The following is a 14425-nucleotide window of genomic DNA, read 5'->3' as shown; positions in this document are numbered from 1 at the left end:
CTCAATCGGACATCGGAGTCGGGAGAAAATAACGGGAAAACCCACTCCTGTTTTCGCGCGTTTCGCCGTGTCATGACATGTGTTTATAACAAATCCGTAATTCTCGTTAACGAGAATTTATATTGTTTTACCGTTTTCTCAAAAAGTAAAGCATTTCATGGACTAATATTTCAAGAGAAGTCTTTCACCATTACCTTCTGTAAACCCTGTAAATTATTTGTAAATCTGTGAACTTTTTTTTTTTCCCCTGTACCGAAAGGGTCCAATGGCTTTAAAGACAGCAGACACTATTTGTAATTGTCAAAGACAAGTCTTCTCACTTGGTGTATCTTAACATGCATAAAATAACAACCCTGTGAAAATTTGAGCTCAATTGGTCATCGAAGTTGCGAGATAATAATGAAAGAAAAAACACCCTTGTCACACGAAAATGTGTGCTTTCTGATGCTTGATTTCGAGACCTAAAGTTCTTAACTTGAGGTCTCAAAATCAAATTCGTGGAAAATTACTTCTTTCTCGAAAACTACGTCACTTCAGAGGGAGCCGTTTCTCACACTGTTTTATACTATCAACCTCTCCCCATTACTCGTTACCAAGTAAGGTTTTATGCTAATAATTATTTTGAGTAATTAACAATAGTGTCCACTGCCTTTAATTCTATAGATGGTACGCAGTGGTACCTATTAATTAGTTAATGTCCCTGAAGTAAGAACTCATCACTTGAAAATAATGTTAATACAATAAACCAGGGGTCGATTTCACAAATAGTTAGGACTAGTCCTAACTTAGGACTAGTCCTAGGAGATATACAAATTGCATGGATAGTCCTAAGTTAGGACGAGTTACTGGTCCTAACTTGAGATAAGACTAGTCCTAACTCTTTGTGAAATCCACCCCAGAATCCTTTATATAAACTGATATCTTTCTCCATAAACCACATTAATTCAAAGTGAAACGATTCTCAAAAATGCTTTATAAAACTATCGGAAGCTGCTGTACTTCTAACCAAGTAAGTTTTTATTGCCATTAAGTTTAAAGGAACACGTTGCCTTGGCTCGGACGAGTTGGTCTATAAAAAGCGTTTGTAACCGTTTTTTATAAAATGCATATGGTTGGAAAGATGTTTTAAAAGTAGAATACAATAATCCACACAAGTTTACCTCGAAATTGCGTGGTTTACCTTTTACTGTGCGAACTAACACGGTCGGCCATTTATGGGAGTCAAAAATTTGACTCCCATAAATGGCCGACCGTGTTAGTCGACGAGGTAAAAGGAAAACCGCGCAATTTCGAGGCATGTTTGTGTGGATCATTGTATTCTACTTTTACAACATCTTTCCAACCATATGCATTTTGTAAAAAATGGTTACAAACGCTTTTCAAAGTCCAACTCGACCGATCCAAGGCAACGTGTTCCTTTAACAGTGATTACCAAACATGTACACTAATCACCCTTATTGTTCAGTTTTTCTTTACAGCAACTGCTTTGCATTGAGCTAAATATTTGGCAAATATTCAGTTTATATTTGGTTTGCGGTAACACCATGTGTGTATCTACTTGCCAGGTAGAGTTTGTTCTTAGGGAACTTGTCTTGCTTATTCTACTGCCGTGGAGTAGATAATCGGAGGTTCGGGAGACTTCTCAGTTCTGGAAAGAACTGTCCTGCTTTTTAACTATTACCAGGGCGGATGGTATAGAAATTAGACTGGACTACTACTTTAGCTTATAGGATCGTAATAACTGTACTGCCGCGGAGTCAGTTCTGAATTGGTCTCAGAACAAGGCTTTTCTGGTGAAAAAGTTATTCTGTATTTGACCTTGACTTTGTTGCTACTTTCCCCCTAAAAAATAACTGCTCTGAGTAGGTCCTTCCTATAGAAACCCACCACCATCATTCATTGTGTCCATTTACGCATCAATTATTCCTACTGCCTTTTGTATTTCTTTTTTCATGGAAACACCTGTTTTTATCTCTTGAACTTTGACGACAGCCAGCTGCGGATACCGGTCACTGTCAAAGAACGAATTCTTTCTTTTTTCATGAAATCTTTTTGACTTTTGCAAATCCGGGCTCATCTCCTTTGGGGATTGGTCAGCTTAGAAGTTTTATTAACTGGAGAAATTCCAGTGAAACTGGTAGTGGCGTGATGTAACCATCATGGGTGAACTTTGTCAACCCATCGGGGTCCAATTTTATGGCACTGTTTACAACAAAATTCTAGGCTTACAGCACCCTATAAAGTTTTGAAGTTAGTGCTCTACCAACCAGGTTACTATAGTGGTTGATACCCATGCCTACATCCTTGTGGAATGTGAAGGGGTTAACCCTGTTTCAGCCCCAGGAGTATGTGCACATCATTGTTGGTGGCATTGTGCTCCTGGTGACAGTTGATTTGGGTCAACAGCCTGGAGTTGAGTGATATATTTCATTTAAAAAACGGTTTTTAAATAAATAAAACAATTGGCCCTATAACGATGGTCACAGAGGAATCCATGTAACTGCCTTTGAAATAATTTTGTGTGATACCCTCACATTTTTAGTCAAAACCACATTTTCATATAATTTGCCAATAGAGGGAGCCCTTGTGCCCGTTACCATGTTCAGTTTTATGTTGTACTCCAGAATTCCAAGCAATGCACACACTTGTCATAGTTTACAAAATTATCGTTTTCCTGTAAACAAGAAGCTTGCTGTAAACCCAACTTGAGCAATCAATCATTTGTCATTTGTAAAGATGCAAGTAAGGCTGCATTCCATTTGTCTCTGTGTATTTTGGGAGAATATTATGGCATTACCCCGTAGAGAGACCATTGATTTCTGTACTTAATCATTCGTAATACCAAGTTGTGGTTGGTGCCCATCGGGTCCGACCACTGTAGCTACAACCTTACCTGACACAACTGAAATAAAAACCATTCCAAAGTGCTGTCAGATTTTGTGCGACTTTAAGAAGTAAGACGATTGAGGAGCTCAGTCTCCCACCCCTTCATTCCCCGGAAGATCGTCAACGAGACCTGTCTATAGTTACCCATCAATCCCTCAGGAACATCTGCGCATTTCTTTGAACCGTAAATATTTTTTACGGAAGTAGATAAAAAACTGCCAATGCGTGATCAATAATGAATTATGATTGGGAAAACCATGTCCGCTTACATATAACAAACCTCAGATGGTTAGGGTGGGGGAAGCCGGGGGAGGGTGGAAGGGGTAGGTTCATGCTGAGGCCAGGAGGGTCTTGGCACGCAAGGAAGTCAGCCAATTGTAGTTTCCTCAATTTCCCACCAAAAGTTGTTCCCAGCCAGGGTGGAGGCAGAGCGTGAAGCGGCTCGGAAGGCCCACATGAACCGAGAAGTTTTAAAAGTTGTACGGAAGGCCGTTTTCACCAAGTACATGTAGTTTTAAAAAAAGGTACTTGAAGAAATGACTTGCTTAAAGGAACACGTTGCCTTGGATCGGATGAGTTGGTCTATTAAAAGCGTTTGAAACTGTTTGTTATGAAATGCATACGGTTAGAAAGATGTTTTAAAAGTAGAATATAATGATCCACACAAGTATCACTCGAAACTGCACGGTTTTCCTTATACGTCGCGAACTATCACGGTCGGCCATTTATGGGAGTCAAAATTCTAACCATATACATTTTACAACAAACGGTTACAGAACGATTTTCAAAGACCAACTCGACCGATCCAAGGCAACGTGTTCCTTTAATGGAGAACATCTTTAGGAAGAATATTTGCTAAGAAAATGAGCCAAGGTGTGATCTGTAAAGTGGGCGTACATGTATCTGCTTGCCAACCCAAAGTACCATGTGTCATGTGAACTGTTCATAATAGGATCCCTGCTTATTCTTCGTAGCAAAGTTAATTTGGGGGTACAACAGAAATGGATTTGAACCTGCTACCGCTGGGTTTACGTACCAGTGCTCTACCAACTAAGCTATCCAGCCCTTTTGCTGTCTTCCTATTTTGTCAATGTTTGAGAAGGTGCCAGAAGTCATACAACAGCTGCGCTCCCCCATAACAGTGGCTCGCTGGTCAAATAACACAATTAAAACACCTGGGGACCAGTCAAAAATTCAGTTCAAGTGGTCCAACTGGCTAGTTCATTTTTTTTTAAAGCTTCCCTATTTTGATTGAAATATGGACCAGTGAAAAAAGTTTTGGACTAGTGAAAAGCCAAGCTACATGTAGCTGGTCCTGCTGGTCAATTCACTAAAAAAAGTTACAGGGAAACTGTAACCCTAAACTGCCGTGTTGCAAAGGAATCACACCAAATTGTGATATTACCTAGTAAACAGATATGAAATTTGACCTCTGTGGTTTTATTAAAAATTCAAAACTTTTGGCGGTCAAGATGAGTTAAACTGTCATCAATGTTGGATCTTGTCTCGTTAGGATGAAAGTATCGTCTGGTCAACTGACAAACTTGGCAGGATAACTAAGTGATAGTTTCCCTATTGACTGCCTTCTAGTTGAACATCAAGCCTGGGACGTCATAGTTGACCTATATTGAGATGACAGGCCGAATTCCGTCTCAAAATAATAAGAATATAAACCACAAGGGAAACTGACCGGGTAAATTTGTAAATGATTTTTGGGGTTGAACAAAGAATTGGCTAGAGTGGGATTCGAACCAACGACCTCCGGATTAACGTGCCGGCGCTCTACCAACTGAGATATCTGGCTAGATAGCTCAGTTGGTAGAGCGCCGGCACGTTAATCCGGAGGTCGTTACAGATAGCTCAGTTGGTAGAGCGCCGGCACGTTAATCCGGAGGTCGTTGGTTCGAATCCCACTCTAGTCAATTCTTTGTTCAACCCCAAACATCAAAATAATAAGAAAACGGAAAAAGCATCATCCACCAAAGATTTTATCTAAACATTTAGAGATCAGTGTATAAAAAAGACTTGGCCGACGTTAGCCCCAAATAGTCTTAAAAAGCAGGGCTTGAACTACAAGGGGGCCCTGTAGGTCATGGTCTCTGTTGCCCTAGTTTTGGCCTTGGTGCCCCTTCAAAAGTTTCCCAATAAGATTTTGCAGTGGAAGTACCCTTTGCAAAATGAATATGCCCTTGCCCTGAAACGTTTTTAATTCCATACTTGAAACAGCAATCAAATTTGAGTTAAGCATTATAAATAAGTAGAATAATGCGGGCAACACAGGTTGAGGTCACTGTGGTCAAGTGGTTAGACTGCAGGACTTGCAGTCACAAGGTTGTGGGTTCAAACCCTATCAAGCTAACTGCTGACTTCACAATGACAAGAATAAGTATAAGCATCTACGATTTCTTGATTTGTGCAATTTATAATCACAGACATTAAACCAATGTTTGTATGAGAGAAATTATAGCTGTTGCCAGCTTGGCGTTTGTATCCCCCTTGTGGGAGTTTGCTGAGTTCCTTTGACGGGAAGATCATGCAAAACAAACAAACATTTCTATCAAGGAATGGATACCGGTTACCGCTGGGATATGACTTTGCATTTACCTCCTAGCCACTTGTGCCACCAGCTCGTACCCCGCTAAAAATAGAAACATTTAGGTGCCACAATCTTGAAGCCGAGCAACGTTGCCGTCTCATCAGGAAGTTGGTTTTTAGCGGAGGGGTTAGAATGAGCATCTTTTGGGTCGTGGTTCGTTTGAAACACAAGTAATCTTGAAACGTTTGATTTCCTGATTTGAAAGACCTAGTTTTTTTTCTGACATGCCTGAGGAAATAACCAAATTACCTTTAAAGGGGGTACTAGTTAGAGTTTGTATAGGCAAAGTTGACTGACTTAAAGGAACTGTACTGGTTATTGGAAGAGTACATTCATTCCAATCATGTAGTTGTGTTAAGAAACATTTCATAGAGGGATGGTACACAGAATAGACTAAAGCAGGATTCGAACCTTTGACTCAACGACCAATTAAGCTCAAATTTTCACAGGTTTATTATTTTACGCATATGTTAAGATACACCAAGTGAGAAGACTAGTCTTTGACAATTACCAATAGTGTCCAGTGTCTTTGAAGGGAATGTGACTTTTTATCTGAAATAGGAAATGATTTGGAGTTGAACAAGGAAAATTTTGCCAGAGCGGGATTCGAACCTGCAACCACCGGTTTAACGTGCCAGCGCTTTACCAACTGAGCTATCTAGCCATATGTTGGTGATCTTTCTATTTATATAAATTAATTATATTTTTAATTTGTCATTATTCAGGTTATTCCACAACTCATTGCGAGAATAGACACACCAAGACAACTAGTAGGTCGGTTGATTCATCAGCTACTGATGGACATCGGAAAACAACATCCACAGGTAAGAGGCGAGGGAAATTTAGGAAGGGTGTTGGGAGGCAGTAGAGGAAAGAACAAAGTTCATATTTGGACAAAAACATTTGCTCCAGTCTTCAATTTTCCAGAAGCCTTAACCCGTATCATACTTCCTGCGAATGTGAATGCGATACGAATGTTGACGTCACATATTCGCAACAAATAATTGGCAGCAGTTGAGTTGTGCTCAACTCTCTTGCGAATATCGCTGCGAGAACAGAGTTGTGACGTCAAATTCACGTCAAGTTCGCATTGCGCACGGTATGAACCCGGCTTTAAGAAGAATCCATGGCTCAGTTTCACAAAACATTGTTATTTTTGGTATAACAAAAACGTTCAAGCTTCGCAGCCAAAGGCTGGAATTGTGTTTAAAATACAGAGTTTTATAAAAAATAAATTTAAGATTCATCTTATAAGATGAGTTTTCATGATTTTTGCAGTGATTAGTATTGTGATATATCACATTTTGCTTAGCAATTTTTTATACCGACTTAAGATCAAACTCGTTGTCTCTTAGTGAAATCAAGCCCTGTATACATATCTTGCTGAGTTTAATATTTTTATTTGTGGTTAAAAGGGAGGAAAACTGTTTTTTTTATTTTGTGTTTCACAGGCCTTGATTTACCCACTGACCGTGGCCTCCAAATCGCAGAGTACGGCTCGACACAATGCTGCAAATAAGGTGCTCAAGAACATGTGTGATCACAGCAACACGCTAGTTCAGCAAGCTATGATGGTATGTATTCTTGTGTCTTATTTCTAAAGAATCGTGGTGAGGTAATCTTGAAGAAAGATATAAAAAAGATATAAGGAAACAAAAGAAAGAGTTTGGAGGTAAAGGTGTCACATTGGTATCTGTGACTGGTTTGAGGGTTCGAAGAAGTAAGCTTCACAGTGATACATGTAAGGGCCCATTCAGTAATGTCAATGTAAAAATATTTCAATTTTGCAAATTGGTTTGACCCCCCCACCCACCCCAAATTTTATGATACACGTGTAGTGTTAACACTGAAGGACAGAGTAATGCCTCAAATAAACCACATATGTTAGATCAACTGTCTCTTACATCAGTTAATTTCAATCTTGCCAGCTTATATAATTTGTCTTCTTATGATTTGACTTTAATAAAAACTCAATTTGAATTTTTAGATTTTAAATTTCTTTTTACCCACCCACAAAAAAAAAAAATTGAGAAAAAAAAAATCACAATTTTTAAACATTGACTTTTCTGAATGGCCCCTTGATGTACATTGTAACTCTGCTTTAAATTATTCTTCCATTGCATCTTCCTCCGGTTTGAGGGTTTAAAGGAATAAGCCTCTTATAAGTACCTCAGTTTGACTCTTTGTATCTTGCTTTTGTTTCAGGTCAGTGAGGAGCTGACTCGAGTAGCAATCCTCTGGCATGAGTTATGGCATGAGGGTCTAGAGGAATAAACCTCACATTTAGTACCTCAGTTTGACTCCGTGTATCTTGCTTTTGTTTCAGGTCAGTGAGGAGCTGATTCGAGTAGCAATCCTCTGGCATGAGTTGTGGCACGAGGGTCTTGAGGAAGCCTCACGACTCTACTTTGGGGAGAGGAACGTGAAGGGAATGTTTGGGGTTCTGGAACCTCTTCATGCTATGATGGAACGCGGACCTCAAACCATGAAGGAAACCTCATTCAATCAGGTATTTATTCTGCCTCAAACCGCCTTCTCAAAATTTTTTCGCAGGAGTTGAGATTTCAACTGATGTGAATTATTCATTGCGAATTTGTGCTGTCAAAATTTGTATCGCATTCGTATTCGCAGGAAGTTTGAACCCTGCTTTAGGGCATCCCTTTGAATCCAAACCTAATCAGATTAATTTCTTTCATACAGGCGTATGGTCGTGATTTAATGGAAGCGCAGGAATGGTGCCGGAAGTACACACGCTCCCGCAACGTCAAAGACCTGACGCAAGCCTGGGACCTGTACTACCACGTGTTTAGACGTATATCAAAACAACTCCCTCAGGTAAGTCTCAGTCTAAATTAAGATGATCTTTCAAAGCTTTTGCGAAGTTACGTAAGAGACGGTGAACACCCATACACCATTCCGAAAGAATGAGGATGGCACAATGGTACCACGGTGTGCTCATCTGGAGGTTGCTATACAAAAGCTTGCCCGAGCCATTTGACATAGCAACTGTCTTCTATCGTCTGAGGAATTCAATTGTAAACAGTAACTTGTGACTAAGCAAAATATTGTACCGGGCATTATTCAAATCTAACTGGCAAATGGCTTATCACATGATCTCAGAAATTATTGTCAAAAAAAATTTTTGCTTTGGTATTGTCAATAATTTATTTTCAATTTGTGTTTTTTTTTCTTGTAGTTAACTCAGCTTGAGCTGCAGCTTGTATCTCCCAAACTCTTGATGTGTCGAGACCTTGAACTGGCCGTCCCGGGAACTTACAACCCAAATCGACCAATCGTACGCATCCAACGAGTCCAATCATCACTACAGGTCATCACCTCTAAACAGCGCCCTCGCAAGCTCAGTATCTTTGGTATGTTCATCCGCTGAAATATCTCCATATTTACCTGATTCATTTTTAAGATAATAATAAAAATAATGATATCGAAGTCTTATATAGCGCATGTATCTACCAAACAAGGTACTCAAGGCGCTGAGTATATACAAAGTTGTTGCAGAGATGCATTCTGAGACCCAATATAGTTGCACCTTATATGGGTTTACAAGGTGTTATAAGGGACAAGTACTGGAAATTCAATCTGAAAGCTCGCTGATTTTAAAGTTCATTCCAGAACAGATTCTCCAGCAGAGAAATAAATCCATCTGAAGTGCTGCCAAAGTTGAGGAAACTACATTTCAAGACCCTCCCACTAAAAACCTGGGGCCACGTTCATGAAGCTGTTAAGCAGAAAATACTGCTAGACAAACTTCTTTGCTAAGCAAACATTTAGTGGGGCACCAGTTACAAACAATAATATCTTAATGCTGTTTTGGCTGGTAACCTTTTTCTGTTAAGCAATACATTTCTGTGCTTACATGGCTTAGCAATCTTTTGTGCTTGAGGAGGAATTTCCAATATTGAAAAAAAAAACAGTGGTCACAAGGTCTAGAGCGGAGTTCAGCCCGAGTAGCATCAACAATGAAATTTGGCCCCGATTGTCAAGGTTTTCCCAGTTGGGGTTTCCCTATCCCTTCTAAAACTTATAAAATTCTGTAACATCTACTGCTTATAGTGCAGTTACTTTTGAGGGTTTCTTGGTTTAATTACTAGAACCTGGTCGTTATTTAAAAAAAATGTGTCTTTGATTTTTTAATTTTGTGTTTTTGCTTTAGGGAGTGATGGAGCAGAATACATGTATCTGTTGAAGGGACATGAAGATCTAAGACAGGACGAAAGAGTGATGCAACTGTTTGGTTTGGTCAACACCCTCCTCGCTAACAACCCAGATACATTCAGAAGGCATCTCAAGTAAGTTGGGAGAAAAGTCTTAAAACCTAACCCCAAATACAGAAACTAACCTTGAGTTCCCAGGCCTCGTAATAACCCATGGGACCAACAGACTTTTGGACAGTCCTTTGTTACAGTTCTCACCAGGGCCCAATTTCATAGAGCTGCTAAGCACAAAAATTTGCTTAGCATGAAATTTCTTCCGTTTTCGCAGTTCTCGCCAGTAGTGCGCATGCTCAGACCTTCGCACGCAATAATGAGCATGCGCGCACACTCAGAGCCACAAAAAAGGACCGTTATGTCTGCTGCCGCCAGCATCTCAAAAGTCTCCCATTGCCCATTGCCATGACGCCCTGTGCCCTGTGCAAAGTTCCAATACAAACTTACATTTTCCTCATAGAAGTGCCACTTCAAGAGAGAAGTTCAAGGCTTGTAGTCATCAACATGCCCTGCAGTTTGAATGTATTGATATTGACATCGTTATCTTGCACACCATTTTCTGTCCCACAGGAACTGCTTGGTTGCTGATAAAAGGGCTTGTTCACACCTCCACCCCCCCCCCCACCTCCTTCCCCCATCGGACTCCCAAAAAAAGTTTCAGCATATACAGACAAAGAAAAAGCTACCCACATTTTAGAACATGCCCACTGTGGTTTAAAATTGCAGACTTTTTAATTCGTAGTCTCAGATACAATGTCCCCCGGAAGTAACCACTGATTTTTATGAAGGGCAGGCCTTTTAACTTTTTTGAGGGCCCAGCAATTTTTCTCTGGTAAGGGGCACTCTAAGAGGAAAATGTAAGTTTGTATTGGAACTTTACATTGGGCTGCAGTGGGTTAAAGGCAGTGGACACTATTGGTAATTACTCAAAATATTTATTAGCATAAAACCTTTCTTGGTGACGAGTAATAGGGAGAGGTTGATGGTATAAAACATTGTAAGAAACGGCTCCCTCTGAAGTGACATAGTTTTCGAGAAAGAAGTAATTTTCCACGAATTTGATTTCGAGACCTCAGGTTTAGAACTTGAGGTCTTGAAATCAACCATCTAAACGCACACAACTTCGGGTGACAAGGGTGGGTTTTTTCTTTCATTGTTATCTCGCAAGTTCGATGACCGATTGAGCTAAAATTTTCACAGGTTTGTTATTTTATGTATATGTTTAGATACACCAACTGTGAAGGCTAGTCTTTGACAATTACCAATAGTGTCCACTGCCTTTAAAGGTCCTAGCTCTATGGTTAATTCAAGGCCTAGAAGGGGTTAAAGCCATTGGACCCTTTCGGTACAGAAAAAAAAAAAAGTTCACAGATTTACAAATAACTTACAGGGTTTACAGAAGGTAGTGGTGAAATACTTCTCTTGAAATATTATTCCATGAAATGCTTTACTTTTTGAGAAAACAATAAAACAATATCAATTCTCGTTAACGAGAATTGCGGATTTATTTTAAACACATGTCATAACACGGCGAAACGCGCGGATACAAGGGTGGGTTTTCCCGTTATTTTCTCCCGACTCCGATGACCGATTAAGCCCAAATCTTCACAGGTTTGTTATTTGATATAGAAGTTGTGATACACGAAGTGTGGGCCTTGGACAATACTGTTTACCGAAAGGGTCCAATGGCTTTAACATCACCACATAGCCCACCTTCATCTTAGCCCCCCACCCCTCGTTCCCCAATACCAAACACAGAGGGCTGTTCTGACAAACCAGGCAAATCTAACTTGATACTTCCCTTAACATCAATCCAAAAGGAAATCAGAGTTCCTTTTCCCACTTGTGGCTGAAACTCTCGTAATAGGAAGTCGAAATTGTGATCTCTTAGATTAGACTGTTTTGCAGTGGGTCGTCCAAGCTGGGGTTGATTACCATAATACCTTGCCCAATCCTGAAACTTGATTTCAGAAAGAGATAAGATTTAGATCTAGATGTGGTTCCATCACATGATGATTTGTGTTGTGACATCACATTTTACTTACATAGGAGTAAAGATTGATTTAAGACTGATTTGTGGTCTAACTGTAAGAATAGAACATGGCAAAAATTCTGAGTGAAGTTGAAGTCTGTGTCTGCCTTTCATACCCTCTTTGTCAGCTGTGAAAACAGAGTATCAATACCAGTTAGCAATTTTGTAAAGCTGTTCAGCAGAAATTGCTGTTTAGCAAATTTTTGGTTCTTTTACATGCAGTACCAATCCTAAGAACAGTGCAATAATGGTAAAATGCAGGCATGTCAGACTTCCTCTTTTCAGCTGATTTCCTCTTATTTGGTTTTGACTTTCCTCTTTTTTCTTCACTTTCTGTGTAAAAAAGTATAGGAATATTATATTTTCCTCTTTTTTCTTGTCCAGTTTTCTCTTTTCCTCTTTTTTCATGGATAGTTACTCACATGCCTGAAAATGTCTTGCACAAGGACACAAATGTCATGGCCGGGACTCGAACCCACACTCTGCTGATTATAAACACCAGAGCTTGTGTCCGATGCTCTTAACCGATCATCCACGACACACGGTTACCCTGCAAGTTCCTTGGCTTCTTTGTAAACTTCCAACCAAACGAGGACTCTTGTTAAAACGATCAGTGACTTACGATCAGAATAAAACAAATCGATTTAGGTGATCATCAACCTTGTACTTTGCCTTTGAAGTACATTGTCCAAGGCGGTGACTCAGGCAAGTAAGGTGCTGGAAAATTGAGTAAAACAAGATTGCGTCAGTCCTTGTAGATTTCATATTTAGGAGGGAGCAAATCCCAGTGTCCCTAGGTCCTTACGCCCTACACTATAACCCCTATCATCTAACCCACTTTCTCTCCAATGTATTCCTTGACAAAACAAACAAGGCATTGACTTCATCTCCAGAGGCGGATGGTCGACTATTTTAAGACTTTGTTTTTCAATATACCTTCCTGTACCCATCACCGAAGCGGTTTGAGATTTTGCCGCCAGCAAACTTCCCAGTGGGACTTCAGGTATCAGGTAGTTTTGCCATATCCTGAGTTCTGGCCAGCTCTTGTTGATCCTTTTTCGGATATGGAATCTTGAAGTTATTTTGGCAACAACAAGTTTCTTGGTGTTTAATTTGTGACTCCGTATTTTGAAGCCATTTATGCACGTTCAGAAAACTTCTTTAGGCCAGCGACAGTAGGTGTTTTCTTACATTGGTATCAACTCAAGTTCCTGAACAAAACCATGGAATTAATTAAGATCCCATCAAGAACACTATTTAAGATTGATTTTTATTTTTGTCCAGACATCTTGACATAATAAGTGATAATGATCAGGCCTTTCTATTCTGAATACGCTTTTAGGTCACCAACTTGCAGATGGTTTATATTGTTTTTTCAATCATGGCGTGTTGTGGCCGAGTGGCAAAGAACTCAAACTCTGCTGGTGTCTCTGATCAGCAGAGTGTGGGTTAGAGTCCTGCTTGTGGTACTTGTGTCCTTTAGCAAAGTACTTGACTATAATTGCTCTGTCCTCCGAATGGGACATTAAGCGGTAGGATCGGTAATGCACGTAGGACCAGAACACTTTGTCGTGGGAGAGTAGGGGTTGACCAGGTGTTTTTGGTTTATTACAAGCACCCTTGTTAACAGGTTTCCTTTGCCTTAAGAGTTACAGCGATTAGGTTCACCTTTTTGTTATGGTGTGACTGCAGGTTTTGGATTGTACTTCACTTGTGTTTTCTGTCTGTCAGTGAAATTAACTCTGTGACTCCTTTTTTTAGGGTTGTCAGTTAGAGGTGATTTTGTTTGAACCAGCCTCCTGCAACCACTTTTTACAACCACATTAATTCGGATTTTCCTTTAGGAGTCCCTTTTTACGAATAAACTGCTAGTTTTAGATTACATATTCAATTGTAGATTAACTATGTCCCTGCCAGTGAAATTAACAGCATTGCTTTGACTTCCATTTCAGCCATTGATAACTTGTACGTGTTTTTGTTCCAACCTTCTGCAACCACCTTGATGTAATCATCAATTTAATTGACAAGACCCTTTTTGAAGCCCTGGAGGCCCCTTAACAAGTTTTCTTTAGACAATAGGATTTTTCAATTGAGGTGCCCTTTGCAAAATTAAACTGGCCCTCTCAAAGATGAAATTCCAAGCCTGATTTTAGACTAATAATCTTGTTATCGTGGAAGTGTCGTGGCCGAGCGGTTAAGATCACCGAATTCAAACTCTGGTGTTTCTCATCAGCAGAGTGTGGGTTCAAATCCCTAGCTGTGACACTTGTGTCCTTAAGCAAGACACTTGACCATTGCTTCGTCCTTCGGATGGGACGTAAAGCCGTTGGTCCCATGTGTTGTGTAACACATGTAAAAGAACCCAGTGCACTTATCGAAAAGAGAAGGGGTTCGCCCTGGTGTTCCTGGCTGTGGCTGCTTAACGCGCCGTAGCACCTTGTAAACCCTTATAAGGTGCTAACTAATTGGGTCTCAAAATTAATCACTGCAATATTCTTTCTGATAGTTTGTATATACTCAGCGCCTTGAGTACCTTGTTTGGTAGATACGTGCGTTATATAAGACTTCGATATTATTATTATTATTATCTGGTACTCCCTTTAACCACTTTCCTGTACCTATCAAAGAAATAGAGTATAATTTGTAGTCGCAACTTATGTACGCCAGCATTTACTGGCATTAGTT

At 39.9% G+C, this 14425-nt stretch overlaps 1 protein-coding gene across 5 annotated transcripts in view; it reads left to right on the top strand.

Moving 5' to 3' along the window:
• Positions 1-14425, top strand: part of LOC139950614 (serine/threonine-protein kinase mTOR-like) — a 103511-nt gene that overhangs the window by 76750 nt on the left and 12336 nt on the right. For all 5 annotated transcript variants that reach the window (XM_071949381.1, XM_071949378.1, XM_071949380.1 and 2 more), the window contains 6 exons: positions 6208-6306; positions 6934-7056; positions 7809-7991; positions 8183-8317; positions 8679-8853; positions 9654-9789. In XM_071949381.1, coding sequence (XP_071805482.1) covers positions 6208-6306; positions 6934-7056; positions 7809-7991; positions 8183-8317; positions 8679-8853; positions 9654-9789 — 851 coding nt within the window. The remainder of the gene's footprint in view (positions 1-6207; positions 6307-6933; positions 7057-7808; positions 7992-8182; positions 8318-8678; positions 8854-9653; positions 9790-14425) is intronic.

This window comes from Asterias amurensis, chromosome 18 (genome assembly GCF_032118995.1).
Source record: "Asterias amurensis chromosome 18, ASM3211899v1".
NCBI lineage: Eukaryota > Metazoa > Echinodermata > Asteroidea > Forcipulatida > Asteriidae > Asterias > Asterias amurensis.
This window is presented reverse-complemented; position numbering and strand designations above follow the sequence as displayed.